General features: G+C 47.7%; 1 protein-coding gene across 1 annotated transcript in view; it reads right to left on the bottom strand.

Annotated features, from left to right (window-relative positions):
- The window catches only part of Hsd11b1 (hydroxysteroid 11-beta dehydrogenase 1), a 54,222-nt gene that overhangs the window by 24,755 nt on the left and 11,941 nt on the right, over positions 1-17,526 (bottom strand). The window contains exons 2-5 of the mRNA XM_004653403.3: positions 7,425-7,535; positions 6,572-6,702; positions 5,751-5,862; positions 5,459-5,644 (exon numbers count right to left, since the gene is read on the bottom strand). Of these exons, the coding sequence (XP_004653460.1) occupies positions 5,459-5,644; positions 5,751-5,862; positions 6,572-6,702; positions 7,425-7,509 (514 nt within the window). The 5' untranslated portion in view covers positions 7,510-7,535. The remainder of the gene's footprint in view (positions 1-5,458; positions 5,645-5,750; positions 5,863-6,571; positions 6,703-7,424; positions 7,536-17,526) is intronic.

The raw sequence follows: 17,526 nt of genomic DNA, 5'->3' as shown, positions 1-17,526 counted from the left end.
ATTAAAAGCTGGATTTCTATCTACATTGCTGGAGTGGGTGTCACTGGGGACAGATTGGATTTCAAGCCCAAAGGTATGCAGAGTGGTCTAGTTCTGCCTGGTCCCTGCTGTTCTGCTGCTGGATCTGGGTGCTTGCTTGTGGAGCTGGCTGTTTGGTGGTGTCTCTCTGCTTGGATCTGTGAAAGGGGCCAACATCTTCCACCATGGATGGAACTTCCCCTTGGATCTGTAAGCTGAAAAAACCCTTCCTCCTATAAACTGTGCTAGGGCTGGAGAGATGGCTTTAGTGATTAAAGCACTTGTCTGTGAAGCCTAAGGTTCAATTCCTCAGAACTCATTTAAGCCAGATGCACATGATGGTGCATGTGTCTGGAGTTTGCAGTGGCTAGAGGCCTGGGCATACCCATTTTCTCTCTCTCTCTCTCACACACATTCTTTTAAATAAATAAAATTTAAAAATAAAGTTTTTTTTAAATTGCTCATTTGGAAATTCACCCTAGCCCTGTGGAGCTGACTATGATATGGGGCAATTGGATTTAAGAATAAAGCGGCTCCTTTCTTGGAACAGCCAGGACCATCTGGATGAGGTCTAAGTCACTGCTCTGGTGGAGACTCTCACATCCTCCTCTCCACACACTAAGGCACACATACACTGGGGAGGTGGCTTTCCTTTCAGGAAACCGTGGGTGCCAGTGAAGAATGAGATTAACATCTGTACATTCTTGTCTTTATGCAAAACATTATGGACATTTCGAATCCTGTTAGGTGCTATGAGTAGTTGAGAAACCTGTTTTGTGTTTCTTCCCCTCTCTGCAATGTTGAATTCTTGAATAGGTTTAGACCACACAGGCAGCCCTCAGCTGACACATAGGTTAAGCTCCAACAAGTGACTTCATTCCTTGCTTCGCATTTTCTTGCTAATTTATTGTCTTGTGAGATATTTGCCCCTGACGAGTTAACTCAATGTGCCTGAAAGACTATATGGTTACCTTAAAAATAGTATAAACCAATGCTTGATGCACCAACCAGAAAATGAGTGCCTTTAAGTAAGACAGGAAATTCAGTCTGTCCATCTAGCTAGCCATCCACCTACAGATACAAAAATTGATCTTTTTATTTTGTTTTCTTAGAGGCTGGGTCTTGCTCTAGCCCAGGCTGACGTGGAATTACATGACCTTGAACTCACGGCAGTTTTCTTACCTCTGCCTCCTGAGTGCTGGTCTTAAAGGTGTGTACCACCACACCTGGCAAATTTGATCTTTTTATAGGAGGTGTTTTTTTTCTTTCTTCTTTTCTTTAACGGGGGCAGAAAAGTTATGTAGTTACAAAGCTTTTAGGTCTGAGCATTTAGAGTCTACTGAAGAGATCTGTCTCTCTCCCTCTGTCCCTTTCCCCCTCCCTCCCTTCCTTCTTTCTCTCCCTTCCTTCCTTCTTTCCTTCTTTCTTCCTGTCTTCCTTTCTTTCATTTATTGACAATTTCATGCATGTGTACAATGTATGACATTTTGATCATGTTCACCCCCATTACTTTCCCTTGTCCGCCTCCTTCCAATATGCTTTCATTTTGAAGATCCAAGAAACCCAGTCTTTTATTATTACGTCTAGTTCCACTTCAAGCTACGCCTTTGTTTTCCTGACACAGAGGAGCTAGTATCCCCCATTCGTATGCTTGCCCAGAGTGACTATCCTTTGTTCATTATGATCCTTAGTAGTATTCGGGTCACTTATGGAGCCAAGGGAGAAACAGAGATGAAGCGCTGTTTCTGAAGGTAACATGTCACAGTCAATGAAAACAAGCAGGATTTGTCTAAATGGCTCTGCACAGGACTTCTAATGAGGTGGGGGCTAAAGAGACTGGGAGCGAGCAAGGTGGGACGACTCCTTGGAGCGGACACTGAGGAGGGAGTGGACAAGCTTCATAGGTATCCATGCGTGACCAACACAATGTGCCACATTTATGGGGCTCACAAGGACAAGGGGCTCTAACATGGAGCCAGATCTACCATTTAGAACTAAGCCTGAGGAGACCAAGTTTGATAAACAGTAGATAGATTTTTTTTTCCAGGTCTCTTCAAACGTCCTTTTTACAATCCAGTGAAATTTTGAAAGTAAAATTCAAGTATTAGTATCTGTTTTAGTTTGTTTCACAAACACCCACTGGACATTCCTTTTACATTCTTTCTCTTGATCTCATGCCCCTGTCCCCTATCCTTAGTGCCTGATGGTTTTGTGGTGATTTTGTGGTGATAGAGTGGGTGTAGAAGGACATTCTTTCGTAACCTCCTTCTTTGAGTTGGGGTGGGTTGGTGTTGAGACAAGGTCTCATCCAGTAGTCTAGGCTGCCCTGGAACTTGTGGCAATCCTCCTACTTCAGCTTCCTGAGCACCAGAAGTGCAGGCATGAGCCACCCTATGTGGCTCATTTTCTCCTAGCGTCATGTGTTTCTTGGCTTGGGTGGGGAGGTTGCTAGCAATGCGGCAGTCTATGTGTCTCTGTGGAAGTATGGCCTCTCCGTTTTGGTTTTAGTACAAGCCATATTTGCAGCCAGCTGTAGCCAAGTAGAAGAGCCTTCAGGATGCATCCTGCTCCATTTTCTGTGGCTAGAATTCAGACGTGAGTACAAGCTGTCTGAGACATGCAATGAAGATAGGATTGGTGGTTCTGGACAGCCTGTGGGGCAGAGCTATCAGATCAGCCCTGCATGCCTATCCTGGGCTGTTTTATGGGTGAAAACAAAATCCAGATTTGCTTAAGGAATGGTAAATTTGCATCTTTGTTATAGTAGCTAAGCTTTTGTCCTAACTAACATGTGATTGAAGGAGGAAGACTAATCAGTATAACAGGTTGTGACAAACTCAGTTAGTAGGTGCCAAAATGATATTGAATTATGAATGAAATCAGCATTACCTTCTAGATTTAAGCCTATGGAGAAGCAGAGAACTCTCTGATACTACTAAAGAAATGGCTGAGCCTTCAGAGAATACAATCAAAGTATAACATCTCTAAGAATGCTATGCCAGGAAGTGCCTCAGGACTAAGACCAACTGCTTATCACCATGATTCAATAGAAACACTTCATGTCAGGGCTGGGAAGATGGTTCAGCAGGCAAAGTGCTTGCCATACAAGGTCCTGGTTTAGATCACCAGAATCTGTGTAGTCAGATGCAGGGGCACACGTTTGTAACCCCAGTGCTCCCATGGGGAGATAGGAGTCAGAGACAGGCAAATACCTGAAAATTCATAGGACAGCTAACGTGGTATATGCAGTGGTGAACAAGAGACCCTATCTCAAATGAGGGGGAAGGCAAGGACAAACAACCAACCAGCATTGTCATCAGACCTCCGTGTAAACACAATGACATGTGTTCACCCACAAACATACACACCCCTACACCCACATGCACACGCACATCATATACACATACAATGATAAGAAAAAAAAAGTAAAACAACAATACTTTCTGTAGAACTCTACCTCAACACATTTTTGGCCACTTCAGGACCAATTTGATATTTAATAGACCATGCTTATGAAATACAGATTTTGAGAAAGATTAGTGAGCATGCTCACTGACAACTAATTAGTTAATTAATTAATTTTTGTTTATTGAGGTCAGGTCTCACTCTAGCCCAGGCTGACCTGGAATTCACTATGAAGTCTCAGGGTGGCCTTGAACTCATGTCAATCCTCCTACCTCTGTCTCCCCAGTGCTGGGATTAAAGGCCTGTGCCACCACGCCCGGCCTCACTGACTTTTTAAAGGAATACTTCATAGAGCACAGAATATTCCTTTAGAGAACATGTGTGTTTGTGTGTTTTTCCCAGACATGCTTCAAAGCATATTGACTGAACTCTAGGCTCCATACAACAGACACGTGGGAGAGCAAGCCTACTCAATTTCTACCTCCCAGATTCCAGGGAAATTACCAAGTGACATTCCATAGGTGTCAATGATCCGCGGAGGCAGGGTGTCAGCATTTCATTATGTCTGGGGTTTCTACAATAACCCTTACTTTCCAAGCACATTTGGATTGTGTACATTATGAAAGTTAAATGCTCTGAGCAAAGGTGAAATCCCCTTTGCCCAGAATGAACATATTAGCTCATCAACAGAACTCTCTGAAGCCACCTACACAGTGGCTGCTGGGAAGGTTTTGGCCAGTGCCTGGGATTCGCTGGGGATGTGCCCAGCACATCACACTCAGTATGCATCTGGAAGCATTCCCTTCCTTTCAGCCCCAGTGTCTGTGGATGGGGAGGGGCAGACGCCTGTGCCGGACAGAAGCACGGGAATGCATGTCAACCACTCTGCCAGCGGGTGGCACGGACACATGGGCCCCTTTATCCAATCACCGTGCAGCCTTTTCCTGGGCCAGAAAGGAGAGCTGTTACCACATAACGTGGTATTATTAGTTGTGATCAGAACTGATGTTTGCTCACTTCACAGTCCACAGAGCTTCCCAGGTCTGTTGTTTTTACATTCCTAAGAACTGCATTGAAATGGCCAATTTGATCCTGGTGTGGGGACCTTCTAGCCACATCTTTTTGGCTAATCAACAGGATCCAAGAGGAAATGGACCTAGGAATTCCCCAAGCTGGAAACTCTCTGACTTTTTCTTGGTGGATTTCTAATGCTGCCACCATCCAAAGCATCCAAGTCCTCCCTCGATGTCACACACACCGACAGCTGCATGAGTGTTTCTTTGAACATGTTTCTCCCCTCCCCCCCATTGCTTGTTCAAATTGTATGTTTCATGTAGCAAGTTGTGATTTGGAAGAACAATTGCTACCCACACAGGTCTGTTCATCCTTTCTTCTTTTTCAGAACTGGGGATTGGTACCAGGCCCTGGTGCACTCTTGGACAGCACTCTACCACTAAGCCATATATACCCAGGCTCATTTTAAAAAATTTTCAAAAGTTACTATGGTTGCTTATTTCATTTTTGCCCTAGCTAACCTTTTCTATAAGTTAAGGCATTTCAATTCTCACTTCTACCTTTTATAGCCACTAGCCTTACCAACTTACACATTTTGGTTATAATGAAAGCCAAGTCTTTTTATCTGCTGTGCCCAGGTCGCTCCATTAGAGAGATGGGAACAGGCTGAGCCACTGGCACCTCTGGATGGACACAACCATCATCCTTCCCATGGGTAAGTGCTTTTGTCTGGTCTTTTCAGGCATTTGTAGCCTTACATTTACGGAACTTCATTTTTTTTAATGCCCCACTACTACCTAATAGCTTGACATGTGTGCCCCTCACTGACCTTCCATCCCAAGTCCCTCGTAAGTGTTTCTCTCTATCTATGCACGCCCATCGATTTGCTTCAGCTTAATGTCTTTGTCAGCAGCGCAAGTTCCTGTGGTGCACTTCTCTGCATGGACACTGACCACAGTCCCCTGTCACTACCCAGCCTGGCACAGGCCCAGGCATCCGTGCCAGCCGCCGTCCCACTCACCCGCCACAGAGGACACGACCGCGATGCTTCCATGGCTTTCCCTCAGCATGGGCAAGGCGGCCACACTCAGGACCACATAGCTGAAGAAATTGACCTCCATGTTTCTGCGCACGGCGCTGATGTCGCCGTGGAAGAGGGTCATGGAAGAGTTGGTGATGTGGTTGAGAATGAGCATGTCCAGTCCACCTGCGAGAGACGCTGTGTTGAGAGAAACAATCTGGGGCTGACCCCTTCCCCACCCTACCCCCTCAAAAGCTACAAGTCCAGAGGAAAAGAGGAGAGGCGGCCTCACCCATGAGCTTTCCTGCTTCGGCAACAAATTGCTCTGCGAAGGCCATGTCCTCCATGGTGCCTGCAATGTAGTGGGCTGAGGCCGCTCCAAGGTCGAGGCAGCGAGATGCCACCTGCAGAGACACAGCACAAGTGTCATCCATCTTGGCTGTAGACTTTTTTATGTAGTTTCTGAAGTAACTGGAGCTTAAATGAGTTTTCCCACAGGGTTGTTTAGCAAGAAATGGTGTGTGTTCCTGAATACACTTTCATGATCATGGACCTCTGAAATATTTTTGGAACATGGTGGAGTTTACATGGATAAATCATCTCTGTACTGGGGTTTTCGGTTCGTGTCATGGGGTCTGCTAAGAGAGGTCTCTGAATGAGCTGTGGGCATGGCTGCAAGTTTCCATGTGGGTAGTTCTAGGTCTATGAGTGTCAGTACATCCTTGGATTGTAAATCCGAGAGTGTGCAATGATGTGGTGATGTGTGTGCATGAGTGGGTAGTAGAATTCCAGTGCCCGCACATGTGCCGATATGGTTCTGTGGGGAGATGTATGTGAATGCCCTTGACCACGGGCACATACAATTCAACGCTGTGGCTAAATATACAGTAGATGTGTGAATGTTTAAAAGCGTATTTTATATTTCTGTGGATGTTTGACCCTGTCTATGCAAAATGTGAGTGTGTGAGGAAGAGAGAGAGAGAGAGAGAGAGAGAGAGAGAGAGAGAGAGAGAGAGAGAAAGAGAGAGAGAGAGAGAGAAGCTAGCCTTTGTGAGAATGTCAGACTATCCATGAGCAGGTAAGGTGCAGATGTTTGCAGTGAAGAGCCCTCACCTTGTGGAGAGCTTCCTTTGACCTTGCCGTCAGCACCACATGGGCCCCCATGTTCGCCAGATGGTAAGCCATTTCTCTTCCGATCCCTTTGCTGGCCCCTGTGACAATCACCTTCTTCCCTTGGAGCATCTCTGGGGAATCACAGAGGAAGTGAGGGCCAGACCCAACTTGGAGGAGCACCTCTCCTCCTCCCTCCCACTCAGGACAGGAACAGGGTTCTTTCACTTCGGTCATTGAAAGTTAGAAGCATAGGTCACTAGGCCTCAAACTGTAAGTCACACAGGCAACAATCCATGGTGTTCATACACATGCTTGTGAGTGGGAGCTGGGCCCTGGCTGGTCCATGCCAAGCCTTCTTGCTATCATTCCTATGCAGAGATCATAGGGGCAAGGCCAGAAAGGGCAAGGTTCAGTTAAGATGCTGGTGTTCCAGACAGTTCTGAACTCATCTAATTTTGCTCAAATGAAAGAAAATTTAAAAAGCCATCAGAACACACATGTGCACACAGGTTCCAGGGATTTCCCACTTCCACTCAGTCATCAACTCCATAGTCACTGTGTGTGTGGCTCCCAGTTATCAATTTCCCTAAGGAATTCAACTCTGGTTGATTTGAAACTACTTTTCATTCAGGATGCCCAGTAAAGCCTGGCTTCTTTGGCAAACTTCAGGTTGCATGGTCACCCTTCCCCTCCTTCATACAACATGTGGCTAGAGAACACAGAGACACCATCCCACTTCAGGGTTCCCTCTTTTTCCATGACTTTAGGGTCCAGAATGCATCTTGAGCCTTAGGAACACCCCACACCCCTGTGCCCTTCATCTTTTCCTCAGAAGGAGCCACGTGGTACTCACCTGGTCTGAACCCGTCATGTGTGGAGTAGTAGTAAGCCAAGAACAGCACCAGGACAGGGAGGGCAGACTTTCTCATGAAAGCCATCAGACAGGGAGCTGGCTCGGGGAGCCCTGGAGAACAGACAGAGAAAACCTTACAGAGCTTTCTACAACCTCCCAGGCCGGCAGCAGCCTCTGAATTGTGACATCAGGGACGGGGGAGGCTGGAGTAGTCTCAGGCAGTGCTAGCCAGCTTCCCTGTCAGAGCAGCGATTGGCTTTGGGTGGGATCCCGTTCGTCCCTGGCAGCCTGCGTGGTGGATTTCATAATGGACAATGTTTACTCCATTTCATTGAGCAAGAGGCGACTTCCAGATGGCCAAGCCCAAGACTGTGCAGGGCTAGATTCCTGAGCATCCCTACTCTGACCCCCTCCTCCTAATGCCATTTACACAGGATCAATGCCCTTGGTTGCAAAGGGAGAGAGAGAGAAAGAGAGAGAGAGAGGGAGAGAGAGAGAGAGAGGGAGAGAGAGAGAGATTGGCTGAGAATGCTGGGCTTCTGGAGGAAATGTGAAGAGTCCTGAGAGCCAAACTTAAGCCAAATCGCACCCTGGCCCCACCCCCCAGTCGGAAGCAATTAAAAATAACAGCACAACACAGCAAAATAAGCTGAGAGAAAAATGTGCACATCTTGGGAGAAAAAAAAAAATAAATGAAAGCAAACAAGCCTTGTTAGCCCCACACTCAGGCTCAATGAGCGAGTGTAGCAGCGGCAAAGGGAAGTGGCAACAGAGCCAGAGCCCAGGCGGCGGGAAACCCAAGGCCAGCTCAAGAGTCTCAGGCAAGTGCAATGAACGCACACTTAGTACTTGAGCAGAGAATAAAGGGATAATGAGTGCCAAAAAATAAAAAAGGCACTAAGTTATTAAATCAGGTCGTGTAAATGCTGTAGAGGAACCAGAAACATGAGAGGATGCCGGGGAAGAGGAGCCAGGCAGAGAAGGAAGAAGAGGCTTAGGGCTGGCTTGCGGAGGGTGCGTGCGGGGGTTCTGCGATGGAGCCTAGGGCCGCCTGCAGGCTAGGCAGACCGCCGGCCACTGAGCCGCTCCCGTTCCCCTCTGCTGCTTTTGAGCCAAGGTCTCACTAGGTTGCTCAACCTGGGCTTGAACTCACTGTATAACCCAGGCAGGTCTTGAGCTTCTAATCCTGCTGTGTCAGCCTTTCAATCAAGTAGCAGGGATGACAAGTATGTGCCACCAGGCCCTGCTGAACCTAGCGCTCTTGAAGGGACACTCGCTTGGAATGCCCATGTCCCAGCTAAAGATGGGTTTGACAAACGAACCAGGAAGAGAAACACCCTGGCACTTCAGAGTTTTTATCCACGCAATGCAGACATGATCACCTCAGTATGTCAGTAGCAAGATTGCATTAAGGAATTACCCTCAAAGACAGTATTTAAGATGTGGTATTGATAAGTTTTTTCAAACTAAAACCAACCAACCAAACCATGAAGCTTACCTCATAATAAGCAAACTCTGAATTCTGAAAGGCACAGGAGAGCAAGACGAAAACATTACACACTGTGAGCAAGAGTGAGTTTTAGCTGTTTGCGAGAGAGCAGGGGTCGAGGTGGGAGCTGGCTGGAACTCAGAGTCAAGAGGAATCAAATTATGATCCCAAATACAGTCTCTAGTAACATCCAGTGAATTTTCACTTGAGAGTAAGAGAAAACAATTTAAACCTCAGAGGAGATGAAACAGTATGTCAACAAAGGCCACAGCTATGATGTTTGCTTCCAGAAAACAATGATGACCTGAGAAGAGTAGAGAGCGAGAGCTGAAGGCCTGTGGAGGAAAAAATAGCAAGAAACACAAATACCAGTGACAACGTGTGTGTTGTTACGACTGCCAGACATGCTTGCATAAGTCTTCAGAGGATTTTATGTTACAGAGACGCATTACAGACCAGGATACTATTCATTCCTAGGAGAGGAAATGTGAGGCTTCTTTTCTTAATCTCGCATGATTGATAGTGAAATTATAGAAAAGGAAGAGCTGCTTTAAATATCATGACACTGAAGTGATAGGAAGATGGGCAGAGTAGGGAAGGTCATCACTTATTGATCCCCCCCCCCCAAAAAAAGAAATAAGCTATATGTGGTAGTACCACCTGTATCCCAGCACTCTGGAGACTGAGGCAGGAGGATTGTAAGTTGGATGTCAGCCTGGACTTATAAGGAAAGCCGCCCCCACCCCCGTGTGTGTGGAGAATTGTGAAGGCCACTGCAGAAGACAATCTGAAGAACAAGCGACAATGACTAAGATGGCCCAGTCAGGCTGCAGGGTGGCAGAGAGCAAAGCGACGCGTCAGAGGTTCTGATTACGGGCGCAAGTACACGAAGTCCAGCATTGCGTGACCTTAGAAGACACAGTCAAACCACAAACCACAGAGAGATAAATAACCAAAGGGCCCGGAAGCTGTCATGCTGTGAAAATAGGAAAAGCATCCAGTAACGTGATTTTCATGGAATTGGATGAACTCCTTGCTATATAAAATACATTGCTAAGGAAAAAAATATTTAATAACAGTAGTGATACATCAAGTCTTAGCAATTCTTAACACATTTGGCCTCAGGACTGCTGTATACCTTGAAAACTTGTTGAGGACCTGAGGCTGGGAGATGGCTCATCAATGAAATAGCTGCCTTACAAGCGTCAGGACCTGAGGCCCATTCCCACACGAAAACGCTGGGTGTGGTGTGTGCCTGTGGTCTCAGCACTGGGCAGGTGCAGACAGGGTCTGTTGGCTAGCTGGTCTAGCTAATTTGTGAGCTCCCAGCTAGTGAGAGACCCTGTCTCAAAAAATAAAAGGGGGACATTCCTGAGGAATAGCAGCTAAGGTTGCCCTTTGACCTCTATACATGCACCCCCTTATGAACACATATGTGAACAGACATACACACACACACACCATCATCATCATCATCAGGACTTCAGAGAACATTTTGTTGTTGTCTGCTGTTTTGGAGACCAGGTCTTATGATGCATCCCAGGCTGGCCTTGATCTTACGATCCTCCTGCTTCAGCCTCTGGGGTGCTGGGATTACAGGTGTGCACTGTCACACTCCTTAAAAAAAAACTTCTCTATATATGTTTTACATGTTGCTATTGACATAGAAATTAACTCAATATGTCTTAAAATTCAAGAACACATATGCTTACCACTCCATGGCAGCGAGGACTTAACATTATCATCCATCCTACCTAGGGGCAAGTTAAACAACATCTTAGTATGCTTCTGAAAACACATTTGGCCTCTCAGATTGCCAAAAAGGTCTTGGGGACCCTAGGAGGCCCTGCTCTGACTACACGAGGTAACAGGGACGAATCCTCAAGTCACATTCACATGGCTGGTTGTCTCATCAGCCTGGAGCTCCTGGTGGACACGAGTCTGTCCTTCTTGGCTTGTCTCTGTTCCCTGCAGTCTTATTCCAAAATAGGCACTGAGCTGCTGTTTTAGTTTAGTTTCTGAAATGCCTGGGCAGTCGGAAAACTGCCATATCCCTGGGGTCCACTTAATCCAGGGAAGTCATTTGGCTTCCGTGTTCAGGCCAGAGCAGATTTCACCCATGCCCTGAGTCCTCTTCCTTGGACTTCCACCAAATTAAAACAACCAATAAGGACAATAGGAAAATCCTCTCCTATAGCAGCAAGGAAGCTGGCTGTAGGTAGTGACCACCTACAGTCTAGAGGAGGCTTCCAGAAGGTTCTCTTTTCCTTGAATTACTCTCTCTATGCATCTTAGGCTGGGTTAAACTCATAATTCTCCTGCCTCAGCTTCTGGGCAGTTTGTAAATGCCCACACAGAGTGCATTCAGCGGGAGGTGCAGGGCAGAGCCTGGCCAGCCCCACCTGGGTAAAAGAGGCCAAGTGCAAGTGCCAAGGCAAAGCTTGTGGGTGGGGAGGAGAAACTGCCTGGAGGGATAGGCTGGATCTGGAAGATAGCTTGGAGACCCAGCAGGGGTGGGGCATTTTTGTGCCTTTGTCATGAAAGGTAGACTGGCCCAGGACCACCCCTCACATCTGAGGCCGCAGCTGTGCCGTTCCAGACTGCTCAGTGGCTCCATTCAGAAAGTGGTCTTTTACTTTGGAAGCTCATCTTGTAGGACACAGTGGGGGGCTCACAGTCAGAGGTGGGCACGCATTGAGCTTTGCCTCCCAAGGAGAAGGGTGCCAACACGTTGGAACGGAAAGTGCTTTAGGGTTCTATGAGAATGCATGAAAGTCTCCCTTTCTTGCCATGCCTCTCTCCCTCCCACCCCCTGGTTTTCTCCAGCTCTGATTTTAGGAAGTCATGAATCTGGGCCACAGCTGCCAAAATCTGTCCCCCACGACAAAGAAATTATCATTTTACATAACTCCAATAACAGACTCTCTCCTCCTCTACTTCTTCCCTCCCTTCCTCCTCCTGCACCTCTGGGGTGGAGGAGTCCTCTCGACCCCACTGCTGCATGACCCAAGGGGAAGACTGACTTCACTTCCCACCCAGTGGCATCTTGGGTCCTGGAAAATGAGCAGAGGTGGGCTTCATTGTTCTGAAAGTGCTGGCTGACATGTGCCTACATGTGGCCTATGCCAGGGCCTGCAGACTCTCAATGACTGGGAGAGCCCTAGGTGGGGGCCTTTTTTTGCCAGGAGCTTGGTCTGATCCCGGTCCCCTAGTGGTGGTGGCTGAGATTATGATAACCAGGTCAGAGTGGCATTCAAAGTTCAGGCATTTCCTCAGGTCTGGCTCAGAGAGAGGGGTCAGTCACTGAAAAATGACTCCTGGCAAGTGTTGGTGGATCCCAGACACTATGGAGAGGAAGCTTAGCCCCACACAGTGGAAGGTAGCCTCCTCATGCCACACCAAGGAGCCAGCTTGCTCAGCGTAGCCTTTAGAAGGTATGCCAGGGTAGTAGAGCAGTTTCAGCCAGGGGGCCATCTCAAGAAACCAGTGGCTTAAGCATGAGTGGGGCCAGGTCACTTCTATTTGGCAGGAGTGATGGTTAATACTGAGAGTGACTTTAATTGGTTGTGGAATCACCTTGGAGACAAAACTCTGGGTATGCCTGTGAGGGAATTTCGAGGTTTGGTTAATTGAAGCCGGTGCGCTCATCATAAATACAGGTGGCTGGAGTCCTCTACACAATAAAAAGTACAAAGCAGAATCGGCATCCGTCACTCTCTGCTTCCCAGTGGCACCAGCTGTCAGCTCCTGCCTCCATGCCACCATGTCACCATGCCCTCCCTGCCACCACGCCACAGCTGCCACTATGCTGTGTCCTCCGCTGGTGAACAAGGTAAAAGCCTAAGCAGCTTACACAGTGTATTTATCAGACCATGCACTCCCTGAACCATACAGTGACATCCACTGGTGAGCAAGGTAAACCCCTAGGCAGCGTACACAGTGTACTTACCAGACCATGTCTCCCTGAACCATGCAGTGACCTCCACTGGTGAGCAAGGTAAACCCCTAAGCAGCGTACACAGTGTACTTACCAGACCATGTCTCCCTGAACCATGCAGTGACATCTACTGGTGAGCAAGGTAAACCCCTAGGCAGCATACACAGTGTACTTATCAGACCATGTCCTCCCTGTACCATGAAGTGACCTCCATTGGTGAGCAAGGTAAACCCCTAAGCATCTTACACAGTGTAATTATCAGACCATGTCCTCCATGCACCATGCAGTGACCTCTACTGGTGAGCAAGGTAAACCCCTAGGTAGTGTAAACAGTGCACTTATCAGACCTTGTCCTCCCTGCACCATGCAGTGACCTCCACTGGTGAGGAAGGTAAACCCCTAGGCAGTGTACACAGCATATTTATCAGACCATGCCCTACCTGCACCATGCAGTGACCTCCACTGGTGAGCAAGGTAAACCCCTCAGCATCTTACACAGTGTACTTATCAGACCATGTCCTCCCTGCACCATGCAGTGACCTCCACTGGTGAGCAAGGTAAACCCCTAGGCAGCGTACACAGTATACTTATCAGACCTTGTCCTCCCTGCACCATGCAGTGACCTCCAGTGGTGAGCAAGGTAAACCCTTAGGCAGTATACACAGCATACTGACCAGATGTGAGTAAAAAAGCTGGAGGATAGCCACTTAAGTTGGAATTTCAGCCGAATGATGAACATGTTTTGATTTTTTTCTTTTTGAGATTGAGTCTCATATGAGTAGCCTGAGTTGGCCTTGAGCTTGCTGTACAGCTGATGGTGACCTTGGACTCTAGATGCTGTGCGTCCATCTCCTAAGAACTGCGATTCTATGTGTATACCACCATACCTGATTAACAGTGAGTACAAAGAGCTCTATCATCTCTCTCAATCATCTCTTATCTATCATCTATTGTCTTTCTATCAATCAGCTGTCGTATCTATCTGAATCTATCTGTCAATCATCTATGTGATCATCATCTTAACTACTGAAAGAGACATGCTTAAACATTAGTCACATTTTGTGAAACTCAGATCTGGCTGGATGTCCTGTGTTGTATTTGGTGACTTTGGACATGCTGAGAAGTCTACCTCAGCTGAACTATTGATAACCACCAAGACATGGGAAGCAGCCCAAGATGTCTGTCAACTCATCATGGACTTTGGCCAACAATGGCTTCTCATCTGCCTGCTGGTAGTGGAGCAGACAGGGCCTCTGGAAGAAAAGAAGATATGGGTCTATTGTCCATGGTGGCCAATGATATGGATTTTGTTAACATTTTTCAGCTAGCTATTTACCATTGTTCTATAAATGAAAAAGCAAATGAACATTCCTCCAGGACCTGCAGGAAGAGAATGTGTATATATATATGTATGCAGTATTACTGGTACATTGGAAGTATGAAGTGGGGTGGGGTGATAGGAAGGACACAGTCTACCCTGTTTGTGGGTGGGGATTAGAAGAAGCATGAGAAGAGCTTGCCTTTGGTCCACACTGAACACAGTGAGCAGTACGGTAGGGGACGAGGAAGGGGGAAGCGGACGTTGAGCTGGCTTCCAGGAGTGTGTGGAAGAGGGGAGGCTTGTGTAGAGAAGACTCCACATAGAAGTTGCGTGAGAAAAGAAAAGGAAGTGTGAAAGAGAATGGTATGTGTAAGAAACAGCTCCTTGTGGCGAGACCACTAAGGCCTGTTTAGTGGTGACAAGGTGAGCTGTAAGCAGCAGCCACATCTTTGAGGGTGTTAAGCCGCCACCACTGGAGTCTGTGGTTTGGCCAGATACTTCTAGTTAGCAATGTCTGCGCTCTGGCTTTCTCCATCCAGCCTGTGCCCCACGAGAGTCCTTGGCCTCCTGTTGCCTGGTGCATACATCTCTGAACTTCGCAGGCTTCAGTTCAGTCCCCTTTCTTCCTTCAGCATTTCAGTCTGCGTGCTGTGACCTTCCTGTCGTAGGCTGTGTAGCCCCCTGGAGCTGTGCCCAGCCACGGTGCCAGGCTTTTTGCTGCCACATGAATCTCTCTTTGCATTGTCCATCTCCATGAGCTCTCGGTAGCCCCGGGCCTGCTTCCCCCCCTCCGCTCCTCCTTGGCCTGGGCCACCTCACATTGACCAGGCTTTCTCCCTATCGCCCCAACTGCTCCTCAGCTTCCTGTATCAACTGCCCTTCCCTTTGGGGTTTCTTGAGGGCTGGATCCAGGTCTTTCTTCATTCTTTCTGTCTCACTCCATTTCCCCTGGGTCATCTCCCCCACACTCATCGCCTACCTTCCTGTCTCTCCCTTGTGTGCCATTTACCCAGACTTTCCATCTGAAAGCTTCCTGGGAGCCTCAACGTCGGCACACTAAAATGACCTGACCATCATTTTCTGCATTTGTATGCATGTGTAATATGCATGAATGTATGTATGTGCAGATACATGTATGCGTGTATGTGTAGGTCAGAGGTCAGTGTTGAGCATTTTTCTTAATTGCTCTGTACCTTACTTCCTTTTATTAAAACAACTTTTTTTTTTCATTTGCAAGGAGGGAGGGAGAGAGAGAGAGAGAGAGAGGGAGAAAGCAGGTGTGTCAGGGCCTTTTGCCGCCGCAAATGAACTACAGGTGCATGTGCCATTTTGTATATCTGGTTTTATGTGGGTGCTAGCGAACTGAACCCAAGCTACCAGGCTTTGCAAGCAAGCACCTTAACGACTGAGTCATCTCTCTAGCCCCACCTTACTGTTTGAGAAAGAGTTTCTCACTGAACCCTGAGCTCACGGATTCAGTCAGACTAACTGGTCAGTGGGCCCCAGGGACTCCCCATCTCTGTTTTCTTGGACCTGGGATTCCAGGCATAGGCCCCACTGCTGGCAACTTATGCATTCTTGTGCACACACATGTGAAGTAGAGGTAGTACATGTTGTATAGTGTGTGCATAGTGTGGCATGTGACTAGTGCATGTACGTGTGTGTGTAGATGCCCATACAAGTGTGTGCGGAGGCCAGCACAGAACGGTGGGTGTCCTCTGTTGCTCACCCATGTGTTCCCTTGAGACAGAGTCTCTCACGGAACCTGGAGCTGCCATTGTTTTTGACCAGTGAGCCCCAGTGAGTCTCTGTTTTTTGCTCCCCACTGGAGTTACAGACCTGCATAGCTATGCCTAGATATTTACTTGGGTGCTGGGGAACTGAACTCAGGGCAAGTCAGGCCCTCTCAGGGTCTTGTGCTTACATGGCAAACATGCTTATATGCTGAGCCATGACCCCAGCCTGCATTTCATGTATGTACGTGGGTTCTGGGGTTCCACACTCAGGTCCTCATGCTTGAGCAGTAAGCCCTTTACCTACTGAGCCACCTCCCTGACCCTGTACTAAGGTGTTTAAAGAGCTGCCGTGTCTCCTCTGTTCACTTGACATCTTCTATTTCCCTCAGGTCCTCACTGCAGTGAACGGTTTCAGTACCCATCCAACTAATAGTCTGGATCCCTAATAGTCTTTTAAAATACCTCTCTTTTTGTATCTCCATAGACCTCCAGTCCCCTCATCTAGTCAGCTTTACCTCCTACGTGTCTCTAGGACCATCGGCAGATCTTGCATCACTGGAACAGCTCCAACCTGGGACACTGAGCTTCTCTGAAGTAACCTTTCTCATCCCTCTGACCACATTACTTCCAAGTTTCAAGCCATTTCTCTTTAAAAATGGTTGTGAAATACTTGGCATGTGCCCAGGAATATAGAGAGCATAACTTACAAAACATAAGAACACAAAGGACGCCTTGAGGGCCTGCCCTCACATTTCGGACATGGGCTTCATCAGCACTCTGATATTGCCCAGGAGCGCTGGCCCATCCGGCCCAGGCCGGGACCCGTTAATATGCTGCTCAGCATCAAAGAACCCAGTGTTCCCAGTGGCTCTTGGGATAAAGTTCAAAGTCCCTATTTGAGCAGTTCAAGTTCCTTATGATCTCTAAAACCCTTTCTCAGGAGCATCGCTCCCCCAGCCTGTCATGTCAGTGTGCTTCACAGTCTTAAGTTTTGTGGGGACACCTGCTTGCCTTCCCTGCTACCAGGCAAGGAGTTCCCCAGCACTACGTTCTGGCTCTCCATCCATCCATTAGCCACAGCTCTAGGGCTCGGGGCAGAAGAGAGCCAGGACTATCTTGCCACCCAGTTCAGGAAGTATCTGGAGTGTTCACAAATGAAGAGGCTCAAAGCATCCAGATGCAGTTGTGTGGTAGGAATTTTGAATCTAGCAGTGAGGTTCAGGCTAGAGGACATGGATTTGGGAGAATTAAACCACTTAAGTTGACACTGAGACCACAGCCATACCTCAGGCCAGCAGTGACAGAGCAGAGCCTGAGGGGGTTGTGACAGGAACATCTGGGAGTCAGTGAGACGTGGAGAGCCAGAGAATAACCCGGGAGAGCCGGAAGCAGGAGGCCCTGAGAGAGACAGAACCCAAGGGCAACAAATCTTAAGGAGATTGCCAAGGTCAAGCAAGGTGGACAAGGACAAGGGCACACTGAGTGTGGGTTGCAGGAATCACTGGATGGATTGCCAGCTTGTTCCACAGGCACTAAAGCTGGAATGGCAGAGGAGGGCGGCTCGTGAAGAAACACGTAGTTAGTATGGGAGGCCCTCAGGGGACTCGAGGAGCATGAAG

The sequence above is a fragment of the Jaculus jaculus genome, chromosome 1, assembly GCF_020740685.1.
Source record: "Jaculus jaculus isolate mJacJac1 chromosome 1, mJacJac1.mat.Y.cur, whole genome shotgun sequence".
Taxonomy (NCBI): Eukaryota; Metazoa; Chordata; class Mammalia; order Rodentia; family Dipodidae; genus Jaculus; species Jaculus jaculus.
Note: the sequence above shows the minus strand (reverse complement) of the source record. Positions and strands in the feature narration are given on the sequence as shown.